The 18,006-nt window shown below is 41.2% G+C and overlaps 2 protein-coding genes across 3 annotated transcripts; one reads left to right on the top strand and one right to left on the bottom strand.

Annotated features, from left to right (window-relative positions):
* Positions 1 to 3,320: 3,320 nt before the first annotated feature.
* Positions 3,321 to 5,855, top strand: LOC126401527 (uncharacterized). The gene is made up of 3 exons (XM_050062866.1): positions 3,321 to 4,310; positions 4,432 to 4,499; positions 4,922 to 5,855. Exons 1-3 carry the CDS (start codon positions 3,813 to 3,815, stop codon positions 5,022 to 5,024), a joined length of 669 nt encoding a protein of 222 aa, XP_049918823.1. The 5' UTR covers positions 3,321 to 3,812; the 3' UTR covers positions 5,025 to 5,855.
* A 105-nt stretch (positions 5,856 to 5,960) lies between these two features.
* Positions 5,961 to 16,402, bottom strand: LOC126401522 (kelch domain-containing protein 1). Of its 2 annotated transcripts, none has more exons than XM_050062859.1 (14): positions 16,259 to 16,402; positions 15,803 to 15,919; positions 15,556 to 15,626; positions 13,924 to 14,041; positions 13,606 to 13,718; positions 11,608 to 11,695; positions 11,354 to 11,437; positions 11,169 to 11,249; positions 11,017 to 11,075; positions 9,962 to 10,071; positions 9,787 to 9,859; positions 9,575 to 9,659; positions 6,769 to 6,821; positions 5,961 to 6,330 (listed from the first exon to the last, which is right to left on the bottom strand). In XM_050062859.1, the coding sequence occupies exons 2-14, from the start codon at positions 15,908 to 15,910 to the stop codon at positions 6,189 to 6,191; spliced, it is 1,185 nt and encodes a 394-aa protein (XP_049918816.1). In that variant the 5' UTR covers positions 15,911 to 15,919; positions 16,259 to 16,402; the 3' UTR covers positions 5,961 to 6,188. The 2 variants fall into 2 exon arrangements, with proteins under 2 accessions (XP_049918816.1, XP_049918818.1); XM_050062861.1 differs by having other exon boundaries at positions 15,803 to 15,916.
* Between the last annotated feature and the right edge of the window lie 1,604 nt (positions 16,403 to 18,006).

Raw genomic sequence — 18,006 nt, 5'->3', positions numbered from 1 at the left:
ACCTGGCCGAGGTAGCAGCCAATTGAAACACATTTAAAATGCAACAAATACAACATATAAGGCAGAAATCCACAATGAAACAACAACTATTCAAACATAGTGGCCTCTCAAGAAAAACAAGCACATGTTTCTGTCACCACATTCTTTATGATGCCCTTAAATTCATCGATGGGTATAAGTGTTTCTAGTTTTAGATCTTTTTGAAGATTGTTCCATGTCCAAGGTGCAGAGTAGGAGAATGCAGATCTGTTAAAACCTGGGGTAACATTAAAAAGCAGCCACTTGGAGGAGCAGAGCTGGTAACTAACAGAGGTAGGGTGCAGAGGTAGGCCGGTAGTTTGCCCAGTTTTGCTTTATAGATAACAATATACCAGTGCTGTTGTCTGTGAGTGGTCAATGACGTCCAACCCACCAAATCATAAAAAATGCAGTGAAGAGTAAGTGACTTTGCATTTGTAATAAAATGTACAGCTTCATGGTACACTGAGTCACGGCTACATGACATAGAGGAGGTTGCATGCATGTACAATATGTCACCGTAATCGATCACAGACAGAAAAGTAGCTTCAAAAAGTTTTGAGCACTGAAAGTAAAATCTTCACTTAAAACTTCTTAACTAGAGCAGCAATATGTACACTAAATGAAAGCTTGTTATATATCTATGTAACCCAGTACTTGTATGAGGACATTAACCCATACCATTAATAATCAGAATCTGCAAAATAACTAGTGATTAAAGTTATCAAATAAATGTAGTGGGGTAAAAAGTACAATATTTGCCTCTGAAATGAAGCGGAGTGAAATTGTAAAGTTGTGTAAAATGGGAATGCTCATGTAAAGTACAAGTATCTTAAATGTACACTTACTTAAATTATACAATTGGTGTATAGGTTGTTGTGTTGTTCTTCTCGACCCTGTCATGTTCATGTTTGTGGACCTGGTGTTGTAAGAGGCCCAGCGAGTTTTACTGGAATGCCTATCAGCAGGAGGCTGCCTTATTAAATGCTCTCCAGAGGTTTGGTTTCACCAGACATTAGGCAGAAATGTGTCTTTGACTCAAACTTGACAACAATAGTCTAATTTGTTGCCTCACAAATGGAGCAGTTGAGTCATAAAAATTAAAATTTCTCACACATGCTCTCCTGCTGTTGGGACGAAACAAAGGCCGTTTGTATCTATTACATTTGCAAAGGCAGCTCAAGGGCTATTACGTCACGGGCCCAAAATCACATCGTTTTAGAGGATTTGGCACAAAAAGCCGAGCAATTGAAAACAAAAGTTTTGCATAGGCAGAACTTTCCCCAGTCTTTCAAGTCTCCGTCCATGGGAGGAGGAATATTCTTGAATCTGGGAGACGTCAGAGAAGCCACAGTTATGCAGCGAGCTGGGCTGTGGCCTCCGTCTTGCGGCGGATCCTCCCCCTCGTCTGGAAGCTGTTGAGTTCTCTTCCAGATGTGGCCGCCTGATCTTTTTAATGATACACTGGTGCAGAGCAGAGCATAATACAAATGGGGTTTGAAAAAAACAACACAAACAAGACTTCATGAGGAGCAGCAGGGATGGAAAGTGAGCTTGTTTGTGTAGTTTTACTTTTGGGTACAGTCTAAAATTAGGACTTCTACTTTCGCTTAAGCAGATCTTATGGACTTTAAGAGAGGCACAAACTATACTTTACAACGATTGCACAATCAAGAGGATGTTCCAGTTTTGCTCTGAAGCTCATTTCCCTACAAGGCAATGCTTTCGTGAAGCATTACAAGAAATGGCAATGCTGATTGGAGAAAGATATTCATGTTGAGATGGATTAAATCAGGACACCACTCAGGGCCTCTTTATAAAGACTAAAGTGCTACTGAGAGTAAACTTCAAAGAGCTACTTTTACCAGTTTCCGCTAAGGCATCCTGTTCCAGCAACATTTAAAGGAACAGTGTATAGGATTTAGTGGCATCTAGTGGTGAGAACTGCAGATTGCAAGCAGCTGAAACTTCTACCTTGTGCCAAGTGTAAACTCTCTCACCACCAGGTGTTGTTAAAGTATAACAGCGACCAGCTACGTATGATGCCAATGTGAAAGGACAGCCTTTTTTGTTGGTATCTGACAGCGAAAGTCACAAACCTAGCGCTGGATTTCGACGACTTTGGAGTGAGACCGGGTTGGCCAGCCTGTGTGTGCTCACCTTTTCTCTGTGATAACTAAAGATCCAGACATTCAGGAGGTTCCTACTGGGAGCAAAATTATCTGCAGAGGTCCCTTCCTCTCCAAAACAATCGGAACCGGTGATTTAAACTGGTAAAAACACTGAATAAAGCAGATTCATGTTAAACAAATCAGTGTTTTTCCAATGCTCTCATTGTGGAGGGGCTGCTAACAACAGTGGCTGGTGCAATGCGAATGGCCCTGCGTAGAGCCAGTGTTTAGTTTGTCCATTCTAGGCTACTGTAGAGACATGGCAAACTCTGTGGACACCGACCCACTCCCCTGTAGATATAAACGGCTCATTCTAAGGTAACAAAAACACAATTTTTATTTTCAGGTGATTATACACTGAAGAAAACATATTCCATTTCAGCCATTATCCCTCTAAATCCGACACACTGGACCTTTAAGTAAAGGAACAACAGTGTACATATTTCCCCAACAACATCTAACACGTGTTCTCTAAAAAAATCCAAAAGTAAAGCAGGAATTTCCTCGATGAGACATCGAGGCAGGCTGATTTTTCCCCCCCTCTCACATTCACAGTTTGGAAAATGCCAGTTGCTTTCACGGCAGGTGTCTTTGACTTGGTCATCCTCCAGAGAGAACGGGTTGCACAGCTGTCTGGCACTCACACACATATGTGCACACACAAGCAAGGACTGACACAGAGAGAAAGAGAAAGAGGCACTTAATGAAAGATAGCAAACAACTCCTTTACTCGGGTGAACTCCGGGTTCTGGTTGGACAGCTCTGGCGGGGAGATGCTCCTGCTGTGTCTTTTGTGTGTGCAACTGGATCAAACAAAAGCTTATTGAGGAATCTCTGGGAAGCCCAAGCTGTCGGAAAGGAATGCCCCGTCTTTCTGTTGTGGCTCAGTGCTTGGGTCTTAATAAGTCACCAGAGGGGCTGGTGAGCTGGGGGCCTCCTGGACCCGGCGGGCGGACAGCAACTCACTCACTCCTGACCTCACTTGCCTCAATAAAATCTATTAGCTGAACACAGACGGGCAAAAGGCTGGTCATTGTTGCTGATGTGATACAGATAAATCAAACTAATTGGCCTACGTTAGCCTTTTCATGGCCATACTGTCCTTACGTCATCTCTTTCTCAATCCTGGGAATGGCTGCATATTTAAATACATTTCTTTTTAAAGTTTTTTAATGAGAAATTGTTTAAATGATATGGTTTTAAATAAGAAAATACAAGCAGAGGCTCTCAAGTAAAAGTGGGAGTTATTTAGGAAAACATAGTGTGTGTCCCTCTATAAGAAGGCGGAGTTTTCTCCCTGGGGTCCTGAGCCAAACTGGTGTTATGTAACTGATACACTGCCTCTCATCCTGATGTGGAGTTACCCGAAAGTTTACAGGCAGCGGGTCTGTGAACATGGAGATCATTTGAGATCTGTAGTGGAATATTTTTAAGAAATTTGGCCTTTAGAGTTCATTTTCAGCCAGAGACGTGTCTTGCAGCCGTAAACCCTGATTGAAAACTGACCTTAAACGCTGCCAAGGATCTGAGTTGGTTAATGTTCAACTCTTGGAGCTCTTAGTGTGCCTGGAAAGGAATTTGGAAATGGGACTTTGCATGTAGATTTCCAAAGCAGCAGCAGACATGGGCAGCGGGACAAGCCGAGGGAAAAAAGTTGCACCTGCGTGTGTCAGCGAGGTGAATGTAACCAAAACAACACCCGGTGGTGTCACTTCACCCAAACAGGACAACCGTCCATTCAAGCCGCTCAAAATCCATGCGATTTTGCGCAACGCGCGCAACCGTGCGCACCCGGACTGCCACAGCGAGGGGCACGACTCTGACTTCTCCAGGGAGGACGATGACATTGATGCAGAGCTGGACACGGTTCTGGCAGATTACGAGGAGCGAGGGAGTGTTTCAGTGAAGAAGAGTCCTCCCAAGAAGACGGTCATCAGATCCAAAACATACGGACTGTGCCATTTTAGCCAAGAGGATGAGGAGGACTTGAGCTCAGCTCGTCGGTCCCGAGCCGAGGAGCCACGTGGCTCACACGGTGGATCAAGAGATGTAAACAAGAGGAGCAATGATGCTTTCACACACTCTAAAAAACACACACCTGCGTGCCCCAGTCAGCACAGTGTAAGGACTTTTATTTGTGATATTTATTTCATAGCACATGGTGATTGATTTTAATTAATATTCTATGATGATCCTGGAGACTTCTTAAAGTGTTCCTCTTTCCCTCTCTGGTTTCTGTCAGTCCTCCTCTCAGGGCTTTTTGACAAGAGGGGCTTTGTTGGAAGCTGTTCCCACAACAGAGAAACAATCGTGAGTAGACAGCTCTGATAAATAATGCATTTCCGTGCTCAGTGGAGTAGTAAAAGCCGAGCAGGGCCAGATCAAATTCACCTTAAAGGGATCGAAGTACCAGCCCATTATTCTCAGGGTGGATGGGATTAGTCAGATGTCTGCAAGCAGGACAGAAACAAACAAGTGTCTGTTGTTGCTGCTGTGTTGAGTGTGTGTATGTGTGTGTGAAAACCGGAAGCACAACTGAGAAAACATTTCCATAACTTGCCTTAAGCACAAGTAGGCATAATGTATTTCCTACCACTGGCCCTTGATGGCCCCTTAGTGCATCATATATATTGGAAATTAATCAGCTGATTGTTGTGGGTTGATTTGTATGATTTATTTTTCCTGTTTTTATCACCATGGTGCTGATATGTCTCTCCATCCACTCTCCCCAGGACTTTTGGCAGCTGCCATAGCTCCTCTCTCACCATGCCAGTCATCCTGTACGATGGATCAGAAGAAGAGCTGATGGACACTATTGAGAGGGAGTTTAGTTGACCCCCAGCTGGGAATGCTGCAGCAAAGCTTCTGTCCTACAGCAGCGTGCAGAAGATATTTTAAGAAGAGAAAGGGAACCAGGGTTTCTTTTGACAAATTCCTGCTACTACGGAAGGCTACAGTCACTGTGTTTGAGCAGGGTTTCCAGCATGAATTTAACACTTACGTTTGCACTCCAGGCCTTTGCATTCACCAAGTCTTATTTAACATGAAGCAGTGTAATCGCAGAGTTATAACATCAACTTGAACAGATGCCAGGAAGCCTCCTCAGTTTGTTGTGTGCAGTGGTGTCACTGTCACCCCCTCAATGCTGCCGACCTCCCACAGAGCACTCACCTACTTATGTGTTACCTATTACTTATTCTACTTTAACTTGTCTGTTAATAGGTAAAGGAGGGAACACATATTCTTCTCTGGCACATTCTTGTGGCCTATGCTATATGCAAAAATAACTTTCCACCAGCAGTTTTGCGCACGCAGCACAGTGTAAAGTTCTTCTAAGTGGCAGCAAAGGTATGAGCTTGGATTGTTTATTTAAGGTTTCCTTCCTGACCACAGTTCCTGCACTTTTCCAGCCTTATGAAGAAGGAATGTGAGGCAACAGAGGCTTTCAGTCAGGCACAGCTGCATTTCAGACACACTCAAACGTAAAAGCCTGCTGCCACGTAGTGGTGGAACGGAGTAGTTGAGTGCACGGACACATAAATGGACATTTGTTTGTGTCAACACTGCATTTGTCAGTGTTTAACGAAAGGTGGATTTCAGCCAGGAATGTAGAGGGAAGGTTTTTTATTTGGTTTTATACTGCAAATAAAAATTGGTTATTGCATTTGTGAATATGTGTGAAGTCTCTGGGAGAATCGGTGTGTGTGTGTTGACTAATAATTTTATAGTCTAATAATCTACATCAAGCAAAAACAGTTCAATGTGCCATTTAATGATCACAGTCATCACATGAACAGTTTAAGAGTATTTCAGCAGGCAGACTGTACAAAATAAAAACTGCATCTCTAACACAATAAAATATAACACCATAAAATATATTTTTATAAATAAAAATGCTACCCCACAGTGTGATAGGTATGTTCACACCAAAGGGAGTACAGTACTTAAATTAAATTGTACAATAATGCACTGTTTTTGGCAGCTTCCACATTCTTTGAACTAGTATTTTTGCTTCTTTGAAGGCCTGTAGTAAGACATCCTCCTCTGTACGGCTGTCAGCAGTTTGGGAGGCAGCAGAGGAAGCTGATTTCTGAGCATCTCTGAGTTCCTCACATTCTTCGCAATGTAATCCTCACAAATCCTGTCAGAGGGAAAAACAGTCTGTTATTTCTCATCTCTATTTTGGGACTATTTTGAGATTACATAATCAAAGTAAAAATAACAATTGGAAATGAGATGATACATCTGAAGGGGTTCATCTCATGACAATAAGATTGATTTATAATATGACTTACAAAGAAATAGAGGTTTTTTAACAGCAGTTATTTTTACTTCCCATAACAGGAGAAGCGCAAGCAAAGCTACCGTCATTAATGATGGCTAAAACCAGTTTGCTAGCATGCACATTATCAGGGCTCTAAAACTAAAATGTAACACAGCCATCATTCAAAAAATCAGTATATCTGTTGTGTTTAATTCTATTTCTGCTCCAAAATTATTCTAATTTTCTTTCTGTGCTTGTTTTTATAAAATTATCTCTCTGAGATGTACAGATTTATAAAATATAGACTGTTTTTACCTGAACAGAGGATATGGCTGTGTCTGGAAAACAAGTGCATCGTTGCAGTGACCCTGGAAATAAATATACAAGTTCTGTTAAGTTCCATTTTGATTTAAATATTCAGCACAAAGTATTTTCTCTCACATTCAGATGTGCATCTTATGTATGACTGTGGTATAAAGTATGGAATACATGGACATACTCCAAGGTAGATTTTTACGTGCAGTCTACTTTTCACTGTATAAAAAGTTACTTTTTTTAAACCTTTGTTTTAGGATTTTCAATATAAAAACAAACACTCAGTAAGTCACTTGAACAACTCAGCCTCAAATACAGTATTTTGCCATATCCACTTGAGACCATGTGTCCCCATATGTGGACATCACATTTTGGGTTTACTTGACCTTACACTTCATTCTACTTAATTCAGACCTGTTGTCCTCGTCCCTGGACACTTTTTGTGCCATCTAGTGGAAGTGAGAGCATGATACACTAATCCATGTAAAAACAAGATGGCAGCCATCTCTGCCAAGTCAAAAGTGACAAGGTCCAAAACCTGCTCACGTTTTATGGTTGAAACTTTTTTATTTATGATTAATAGTGTTTGTATTTTGATATGGCAACAACTTTGACCAATTTTAGCAACAGTAACAAGCTAAGACTGTTAATTAGGAAGTGCTCATTTGAAGACATTGGGACTTATAGTTGACAGTGTTGATTATAGGGCTGCCACGATTAGTCGACTAATCGATGACTAATCGACTATTAAAATAATCGGTGACTATTTTAGTAGTCGACTAATCGGTGTGAGTCATTTTTCATAGAAAAGCACTATAAAAGTACCCAAAAATATTCTTACTGCAGCTTCTTACGTTCAGATATTGGCAGCTTTACACACTCTCCTGTGACAGTGAACTAAAACCCTTTGGCGTGAGTACGAAACAAGACATTAGATGACGTAATTTTGGGGTTTGGGCGAGACAGACCAACATTTTTCAACATTTTAACACATTTTTCGATGAAATGATTAGTCGACTAATCGAAGAAATAATCGACAGATTAGTCGATGAAAATAATCGTTAGTGGCAGCCCTAGTTGATTATTGTTATACTTTATGTGTCCTACTGATCCCAAATAGCTAGGAAAAATTAAAAATGCATACCAAACAAAGGTTCGGGTCTCAGGAGGATATAGAAAACAAAGAACAAGTCCTAGGACTTTAACATTACTAGTAAAATAAAATACACACTGTTGGAGGGTTTACCGTTTCACTATCAGTCCATTAAAATCCACTACCCTTGAGGTTCTCTGGGACGGGACTCTGAATTCTGACTATTATTTTTATTTGAGTCTTATTAGAGAACCTTAACCTTTCAAAAAACAATACATTAATCAGCTCTCTTATCCACATATCATATGTTGGTGCACAGTCTGACGTCCATATAAACAGAATAAGTTTCCTTGCCAAAATCAGTTTTATACTTGTCTGACAAAGGTAACACACTCATGGCATCTAGGACAGCGACTAGTGGGTTTTGTTCCCAGTTCTTCTCAGAGGCTGTGGAGCAGTGGTTCCCAACTGGTCCAGCCATGGGATCCAGATTTGTCCTTAGTCATTAGTTCAAGGTCCATACAGTTTAAAATATTCAGCGTCATACTCGTGTTTGGACATGTCATTGAGATAGTTTGCGGTCTCTGTCAAGTAAGAAACAGCACTTCAAAATAAAAACTCTGTGCCAGAAATTCACTGCACTTCAAAATAAAAACTCTGTGCCAGAAATTCACTGTACTTAAAAATAAAGTGTGTTTTTTACATACTTGACATGTTTGCAAGTCACTTGTGGTGCATTCAGAATGGACCCGCGACCCATGAGTTGGGATCGACTGCTTTAGAGAAACATTCAATTACACTCTTCCAATAAGAAAACAATTTCCGTCATTTTCCGATATGTCCAATCAGAATGTGTTTAAGTCCAGACTGCCTCTTCACTCCTTCTACAGAGGGAGGAAACATCAGGGAAAATCTTACACAGTCTGTCTTTGGAGTAATATAGCCAATGCACTGTTGTGAATTGGATCAGATTGTGGCTACAGTTAATTGAACATTTCTGCACACTTTCAAGACTCTCCTCCCTAATCTCACTGTCTATATAAAACATTTGTGGGGAAAGTAAAATGCTGTTGGATATCATGCAGGTTTTCTCTGATGTGTTATTCAGTACAGAGACACTGAACAGCACCTGGATACATCTGATACAACTGTTCATCTGAATGTTTTTTCTGGTCTTTCCATATAGTTTCAGAGTTGTGTCTGTGTTCATGTGAATTCAGGAGGCTTGGATGGATTGTATTGATTTTAGATCTGTCAAATCAAAATAATATCACATATCTCTTTTGGCTTTTAAAGCAGGGGTGCCCAAGTTTTTTCCTTGGAGGGCCAAAACTAAAACTTAATGGTGGGCAACAGGCCTAAAGCAAACACCTATTGTATTGTTACGGCTCTGACACCCCAAGCCGACTCTCTGCCTCTTCATTTATTTCTTGCCTAACTCATGTCAAACTGACTTCTTGTGCAAAGTGTCACTCTGCCCACCATGCTCAGACTGTGAAAACGATTACTAAAAATTCAGAATCCTGCATTTTGAAAGATCATTTTACTTAGCGTAAAATGAAACCGCAAAAACAGTAATATGATTTTTAAATTAAATTGAATGCTTTTGCTAGAAACATGTGGCAGGTCAAATCGAAACTTATGACGAGCCAACTCTGGCCCGCTAGCTCCACTTTGGGCAGCCCTGTTCTGAAGTGTCTCTGCGATACTTACAGTGTCGACAAGGAGGATGTAGTCACAACTTCCACCAAACACAATCACATCAGAGTCTTTGCTTAGACTTGCTGTGTGCCACAACCTTAGGTGGGAGAAAGGATGCTATTTAAAATCTGCTTACAATTCACAGTAACACTCTCTAATGCTTGAACAGAGTAATAAATGTAGACTCTGTAACTTGTAACTCCTAACCTGCAATTTTCAAATACCTTGGCTTATCCTTATAAGGATGTTCGACTTCTCGCCAATTCTTTGACTCCACATCCAGCAACCACCCATCACCTGATGGAGGGAAATATATGTTATTGATGAGAAAACAGTAAAAGAACATAAAATGACCACAGGAACAAAGAAAAGAAGTACATTTTGGGTACATTTTCTTACTCATTGGTTTGCAGTCTACACTGAGGCCTCCAAACAGGAACAAGGTGTTGTCTGATACTGCTGTAAGCGTATGCCACGATCTGCCCACTGGAGCGGTGGACGTTGGGATTCTGGAAAACATATTTTGCACAATGCTGTAAAACACAAACCCTGCAAAAGATAAGGCCCATAGACTGTATATAAAGATGGATGGCAAGAAAGCGACAGCTCCTCAAAAGTAAAGCCAGAACATTTCGATTTATGTTAGCGGATGGGACATGGGCCCAACTACAAAACTCAAAGAACACGTCAAATAATTTTTTCCCATTGATGGTTTCTGTCATTTTAGGTAGTTCTTATCTCGCTGATGTATGCTGAAGTGGGACAGGACTGGTACCACATTTTGACATGGTGTTATGTGTGTAACCCACGGCCAAGAGATTTAAATAGCAGCTGGCAGCAGTTGGCAGCTAACTCGAAGATGAAGAACAGCAACCAAAAATGTCAGCAAATTGGGGAGACAATGAGGTCAGGGAGCTCCTTCCCTCCGAGCAAGGATGAGATCAACTGCCATAACACAGGGACAGTGAATGATTGCCATGTTATGCCATTGCTATTGATTAGAAAGTGCTGCCGATGCATCGTTGTATGTCACACAAGAGGCAGACGCTGTTGTGTTACTTGTATGCCCATCACGCCTCTTGCTGTCGAAAATCCCACACTGGGGCAGCATTATGCCCCCATTGTTTGGTTCTGTACAAAAAAGCAAAGGCTGCATAAAGGATCTTCGCTGCGGCCCTATCGCGGGATCTCTGTGTCAAAGGGCTATTGACTCGCAATTGAGTTGGGTGTGTAGTCTGAACCTCTTACAGCGCCTCCACCAGCCGGTCACAGTTGTGCAAACCAGGCTCCAATAACACCACCAGCACAAGATGGCAGCACCAGTTTCTGGGACATTTTGGCTTCATTTTTGTACAGTGGGAGAAGGTGGAGACGCATCGTCCATCTTTATAAACAGTCTATAATTAGGCTGCTTTAAATATGATTAGGTTGAAATAAAAGCCATTTGTACATACATTTCTGACCACGTCCATGATTGAAAGTCTAGGCAGTGAATGTCATTCGTCCTGGTTTCCTGCATTTGAAAGAAGAGGAGCTCGAGTTACTAATGGCAGACTGCTATCATCTTCGAATGTGAGATGAACTGACAACCACGTTGAGCTCTCACCATGACTCTGCCTCCACAAATGTATCCTCTGCATCCCATTGTGGCACTGGCATGGGCGGCCCTGGGGGCTGGAGCACGGCCCTGCAAATAAATCCCAAAACAAAAACACAAAAACTGTAAAATCAACTGAGAATTTTGAAATTGTCTTCATAGATTTCCAAGAATCGCACTCTTAACTGGCTTACATGGGTTTGTGGTTCACTCCAACTGACTTCTGTAGGGTCGAATATATGAACCTCATTGTTCCATCCCCAGAAGAGATCCCCCACCTGAAAACAAAATTTTAACATAGCATGATTCTCATTTATATGAAGGCATGATGCATTTTAGAACTCAGATGCCTCGAACTACCAAATATGTTCAGTTCCTAAGCTGCACTCTTGGGATAGCAAACATGTACGGACACCTGTGACAAACTTATAGTCAATAAAAACATTACCCATGATGTTTCATCTACAATGAAGCTTCTTCTCCTGCTGTCAATATTGTTCAGTAGTTTGTGACCATATCCTCCAAAGTAGATGATCCTGGAGAATATTAAACAAAGATTATCACAGTTACTGTCATGCAAGCGAAGACTGTAGATTTAGCTGGTAAACAATTAGCTTTTATTTCCATTTCACAACGCAATTAACCACAAGATGTAAAGCCTTGTGGTTTAGGATGTGTTTTTCTTTGCAGGTAGATTTTAATGGTCCAGTGTGCAGGATTTAAAGGGATATATTAGCAGAAGTGGAATATGATACAATACATATGTTTTCTTTAGTGTATAATCACCTGTAAATTAACATCAGGTTTTTGTTTCCTTAGAATGAGCCATTTATATCTACGTAGGGAGCAGATCACCAGAGAGTAGCTAGAGTAGTTTCTACAGTAGCCCAGAAGAGACAAACCAAACACTGGCTCTTGATAGGGCCATTTGTGCTCATCCACAACAAGCATTAGAAAAAAAAACACTGTTTTTTTTAACAAGACACTGTTTATTCAATGTTTTTAGTGGTTAAAATCAGCGGGTCTGTTTGTTTTGGAGAGGACGACACCTCTGCAGATAATTTGGCTCCTGGAAAAAACTCCTGAACGTCTGGATCTTAATTTAACAGAGACAAAAGGTGAGCACACATTAGCATTTGGTCAGTGTGCCGCCCATCTCTGACGCGCCAAAAAGCATTGGAAAATTTGTTATTCATTATTTGAAACTGCTTTATTCAGTGTTAAATCAGTTGAAATCACTGGCTGTGTTTGTTTTGGAAAGGAGAGGACAACTACAGATAATTTGGCTCGTCTCGACTGATGAAAAGGTGAGCACACATTAGGTTATTAGAGAAAATAGGTGGGCACACATTAGCAGGTGCTGGGTTGGTGGCTCGTCTGCGACGTGTTGAACAGCATAGAGGAAACACTGATTTGTAACGTGATTTATTCAGTGTTTTTACTGCTTTTATTCATCTGGGGTCTCATTTATAAACATTGTGTACACACAAATCAAGGCCTGAAAGAGGAGTATGTCACTTCCAACAGAAAAGCTGTGATCTATAAATACAGACTTGATGGGAGACACTTTGACCCATGCTTAGGAACATATTGTATGACAGGAATTTGGCGATGCAGATGGTGAGGTGGAAGCCTGGTTGTAGAAATTGTTGAATATTTTTTGGCACACACCCTTTGTGACATGCATTTTTAGTATGGATCCTACACACTGTTTTATAAATGAGAACCCTGGTCAGTTTCTTTTGGAGAAGAAGAGAGCTCTGCAGATAATTAAGCTCCTGGTCAAAACCTGAACAAAAACACTCAAGGAATCCTAACTTGAAGACGTTTAAGGTTGGTGGAATCCGCAATCTTCATGGCTAGATGCCACGAAATCCCCTTTAATCTTACACACTGTTCCTTTAAAACAAGGTTAAAACCTACAAAGTACCATTTGGAAATGTGGTCATTGCAACTCAAATAGAAAAACGAATTCAGTTGAAGATTATGTCTTATATTTTACTGAATGTAGAATATATGATAACAGAATGAAATCAGTGTTGAGCACATCCAACCCCAGACAGAAAAAGCAACAGATGGAGAGGAGAGGCTGCCTGCATGCTGAAATTTTCAAGCTCCCATGTTTCTATTAGTGCAACATTTTGACCTGCAATGTCGGGTTAACTGCTTGAAAATGTCAGTGTGCCGACAGCCTCTCTTTTTCTTTTATCAAAATAAACCCACGCACCAAACCATCAGTAGCATTCAACAAATATCATGGGGAAAAAATATGAAAACGAAAGTCATAGAACACACTACAAGATCCTATAAAGAGTGTCCAACACTCCAAATTTGTTTTGAGCAGTAATAGTGATGCAGTACTTCATGATGTTCAAACTTGCCCATGGCGAAACACGCAGTAACAAAGTGCTGGAAACAGCAGCCAGTTAAGATTCATGGTGCTTACCTTCCATTGTAAACCCAGCAGGACAGTTTGTCTCGAGGAGAGGGAGCGGAACCGATCTCATGTATGATCTTCTTCCACATGTATTTACCGTCTGTCAGGTTGACACAATAGATCTGTTTGAAGTCAAACACTGATCACTTCTTCATGTCAACTCTGCTCAGTCTAAGATGTGACCTTTAGGTGCGTTTACTGATTCATTCATTGTGTACTCACACCCCACAGGAGATTTTACACATACTTCGGGGTTCATAGTATTTTTTTTTTAACTACACGAAAACACAAACAGAAAAACCACATGAATTCAGTTATCAGCCTCACCTGATTGGTCTGTCCATCGTCATCACAACCTCCAAATATGTACATGTGTCCGTTCACAGAGCAGCCGCAGGTCCCAGACATAGCAGGAGGGACTTCCCCTGACATGTGAAACACTTCCCTTCAAAGCAAGATAAAAAAAATAGTGGACAAACTTCTTCCAGTCTCTATGTCATGGCACAATTTACAACAACGTCTAGACAGCAGAAAGCTCCAGGCGAGTAGCTGTCAATCCAAACACAGGATAATGTGACATGACTGGGCTGCGTCATAAAGGTCCAGTGTGTAGGATTTATGCCATGTTCACACAAAACCAGGCAGACGACAGACGCCACATGCACAATACCTTAAGGACAGCTCAGGAAAACCAAGCAAACCAACTCTTTGCGTGAAGGAGCTACATAATATCCCGTTGTAAATTCCAATGCAAAATGGAATATAATATTCATAACTATATTATTATTATTTTCTAATCACCTGAAACTAGGTATTGCATCATATTGTATTGTATTTTCATTAACTTAGAATAAGCCATGTATGTCTACATACTGAGCGGGTCCTCTTTCAGGAACTCCACCATGAACGGACACACCAAACACTGGCTGTAGATATAGCAGTTGGCATTTTTGCATCTAGCGTGGGTAAACGGGGATGGGGTAAACATATTGGCGGGCGTTTAGACGCACAGAGCCGATTTGGCAAGTTGATCCAAGGTGCCTAATTTTCCGCCGCACAGGGGTAAACGTATTGGCGGAGCCCTTTTAGTTTAAACAGACCGAGGCGGCCTTCTGCCACGGGAGGGGCTGTTGAAGACTTGTGGGTGGAGCTGTTGAAGACGCCGCACGTGCGACCCACTGGCGGTGGATAAACAGGAAACAGCTGATAGCAGGAATTAGCGAGCAGCCAGTAGCAAGAGGGAAACGCAAACCTGACAGACACTGTAAAGATGAGCAACTGGGGAGACAAAGAATTGCGCGCCATCCTTGTCCTCACAAATGAAGAGGCCATTAACCGTCAAATGACGGGAACGGTGAATGATGGGCCGACTTATGAGAGAATCGCTGAAGGACTGACTAGCCGCGGCTTCCCTTGGAGCCAGGCGCAAGTCGTAGTTACGTCACACGCTGAGCTACATGTTTTGTTACTTGCTCACGCCCCCCATTGCCCCGAAAAAGGTACATTCTGTATAAACAAAAGTAGGCAGGCGGCATTTCGCTGCACTCCCCTATTTTGTTTTTATACTGCCAATGCTGAAAAAGACTGATTGGGCTTTCCTGCAAATCTGCACAATTCCTATATGAAAAGGGCTATAGTCGGACGTCTGACAACCTGTCCAGGGTGTACCCGTCTCTCGCTCAGTGTAAGCTGGGATAGGCTCCAGCCACTCTCTCCACAGGCCCCTCCAACCCACAAGGTTCCAGGGCACCCGCACTGCCTGCGATGTCTACATTTACGCCCCTGGCTTTGCACATGGGAGAAGTTTCATTGGTTGCAACGTTGCAACCTCACTGCTTGATGCCACTAAATCCTGCACACTAGACCTTTAAGCATCAATGTGTGAATATCACAAAACATGACTTAATATTCTTTGTTTTAACCAAACACGCACATTTGGAATTTATTTCATATTCTTACCATACACCTTGTTGTAAGTCATACACCCAGATTTCATCATTGGGTAGGAAGACTTCATCATCAGCAATTGACTGTGGAGAAAACATGTTTATTATTAGGGTATTACACTTATGTCCAATGCAAAAAGCACAAGTAGGATCTGAAAACGTGTCCTAAAACCTGCTGTTTTTGTGCAATTTCGTTTTGAGGAAATGGGAAACACGTTTAACGGCTGGTTTGGTAATGTTTGCGTGTTTGTTTTCCTCACCATGTAACCTCCCCACACATACAGCAGGTTGTCCTCCACCACAGCCGTGTGTCCGCTCCTCTCCCTGGCCACCAGCTCCGAGCGGTGCCTTGCAAATGCGGAATCCATGACTGGCTGCTATAAATAGAAACAGACTGCGTTTGAGCCTTAAAATGTACAAAAAAAAATCTGTCTTAAAAATGTCACCTGTGTTACAGTATCAGCTGTGTGTTATAGCTACAGTAAGGGAAGTAACGGTGACACTGTGAGCAGAGCTGAAACAAACAGGCTCCCAAACCCCCTTAGTGTTGTTTAATAATAGTAAATAATACGGTATTTGTACCAAATTGTAAGCCTTAGTCATTATATCCGGAGGGCTAACGTTACATAGTGGCAGGTAACACATCAAACGGTCCACAGTACAGACATATATCAAACATTTATCGCCATTAAAACACGTATAAACATAATACTCACGTGCTACAGTGCGTTTTTAGTTGTCACGTAGTTTTTTTCTCATGTTGTGAACACCAAAACACAGCTGACCAAAGAAAATTCGTGTTCCTGTCAGACCCTCCCCGTGCACAACTCTGGATCCACTCCTGTATGCTGTGTCAACATGGTTACAAAATAAAACGCAACTTCCGGTCCTCTTCCCTGCCAAAATAAAAGAGAACTGGTTGTAATAGTAATATACAGTGTATACAGTGATTCTGATGCATTTTATGGTGATTACTTTGGAGTTTAAATCCTTTATAACCTAAAATTTCATTAATTATTGCTTGTCTGTGATATTGCATTTCCAGAAGAAAGTGTTGAAATGAAAAAAAGTACTAACCCCCCCAAAAAAATAAAAGAATGGGTCAACTATATGACAAAAAACTGCCTCTAACCATGCTTTTTTAAATTATTATCACTATAAACTTCATTGTGTTTATTTATTCTAATTTAATTTTGTTATTTTGATTGTCTTTTGGCCGACTGGAACTGGTGCTATACCCCCTCTTGTATTAATCTCTGTTACCCTGTTTGTATTATATTCTTATTTTTGTTTGTCAAAGCTTTATTTTTGTTTGTCTGTCATGTACTTACCTAACCAAAATCAATGAAAAATTTGAATTGAAAAAAGAAAAGAAAATGTACTAACACTCCAAGGTAAATAACAAGGTTATATTCATTATATTTATTTAGAGTTTCCTGGATAAATGTAACCTGTTGAACAAATCAGCAGCACCCATGGATTTTGCATTTACTCCATTCTTATTCAAGATTGTGAAGCAGTGTACAAGTTGTCTACAGATAGTTAAATTTAAGGCTTTTAAAGACCTAAAGCTGGAGATGTTGACTTTTGGAGACGGTGGGAGCCATTAGTTGATGGGAGAATGATGTCTGACCCACCTTGTGCCATTGAGAGCTTAATGGAGTGCTGTTAAGAAGAAAATGAGGAGTTCAAATTAATATGTACCCACCAAAAATAGACTTAAAATGACTACATAATGACCACAGAGAGATGCAAAGGAGCTGTAGAGACACACAAATAACCACAAAAAGACACAAAACAACCACAAGGTGACAAATAAATAACTGACAAGAGACACAAAATAGTCTCAGAGAGATGCAAAATAACTACCAGTAGGCAGAAACAATGACCACAGAGAAACTAACCCACATAAAGATGCATAACAAAAACCAACACAAAGTCTGTGTGTCTATGTAGAAAAGGTGGTGGGGCCTTTTACATATCTGTGCCCGGGGCCCATTGTCTCATAATTGGTCTGTGACACAGACAATGCAATTGATGTGTATCCTTGATTTTCTAGTGATATGTGTAACTGGCAACCCCTCTAGGCAGTGTATGTCACTCTTCATTTAGGAATCACAAGAATTGTTTGCTTTTGCAAGATATGTGTGAGGTGTTGCCGGTTTGGTGTGAGGCTTTGTAGTCAGTGCGTGGAGTGTTGCAAAAAAAAAAAAAAGCCTATAGCTTCAAATACAGTGCCTGAACAATCAGAAGCCCACCTGGCCTCACCTGATTGGTTTCTCCACCTCCAAATTTGTGCTTGTATCCACTCAGAGGGCAGCTGCACTGTCCCAGGCACAGAGGGAGGGACTACCCCTGTCATGTTCAACTGTTTCTTTCAGAATAAGGAAAAATGTGGTTTAACTACAATAATGTCCAATAATGACACAGCCTGCAGCAACAACAAGGCAGAAGGCAGTTGACA

This window comes from Epinephelus moara, chromosome 14 (genome assembly GCF_006386435.1).
Source record: "Epinephelus moara isolate mb chromosome 14, YSFRI_EMoa_1.0, whole genome shotgun sequence".
In the NCBI taxonomy this organism is placed as follows: Eukaryota; Metazoa; Chordata; class Actinopteri; order Perciformes; family Serranidae; genus Epinephelus; species Epinephelus moara.
The sequence above is the reverse complement of the archived record's forward strand: the minus strand, read 5'-3'. Positions and strand labels throughout refer to the sequence as shown.

Coding starts and splice junctions, on each gene's coding strand:
- LOC126401527 (XM_050062866.1), top strand. CDS start 3,813: ATGGGCAGCGGGACAAGCCGAGGGAAAAAAGTTGCACCTGCGTGTGTC. Junction 4,311..4,431: donor CGTGCCCCAGTCAGCACAGT/GTAAGGACTTTT, acceptor GGTTTCTGTCAG/TCCTCCTCTCAGGGCTTTTT. Junction 4,500..4,921: donor CCCACAACAGAGAAACAATC/GTGAGTAGACAG, acceptor CACTCTCCCCAG/GACTTTTGGCAGCTGCCATA.
- LOC126401522 (XM_050062859.1), bottom strand. CDS start 15,910: ATGGATTCCGCATTTGCAAGGCACCGCTCGGAGCTGGTGGCCAGGGAG. Junction 14,042..15,555: donor GACTTACAACAAGGTGTATG/GTAAGAATATGA, acceptor CTTGCTTTGAAG/GGAAGTGTTTCACATGTCAG. Junction 9,860..9,961: donor TGTAGACTGCAAACCAATGA/GTAAGAAAATGT, acceptor TCCCTCCATCAG/GTGATGGGTGGTTGCTGGAT.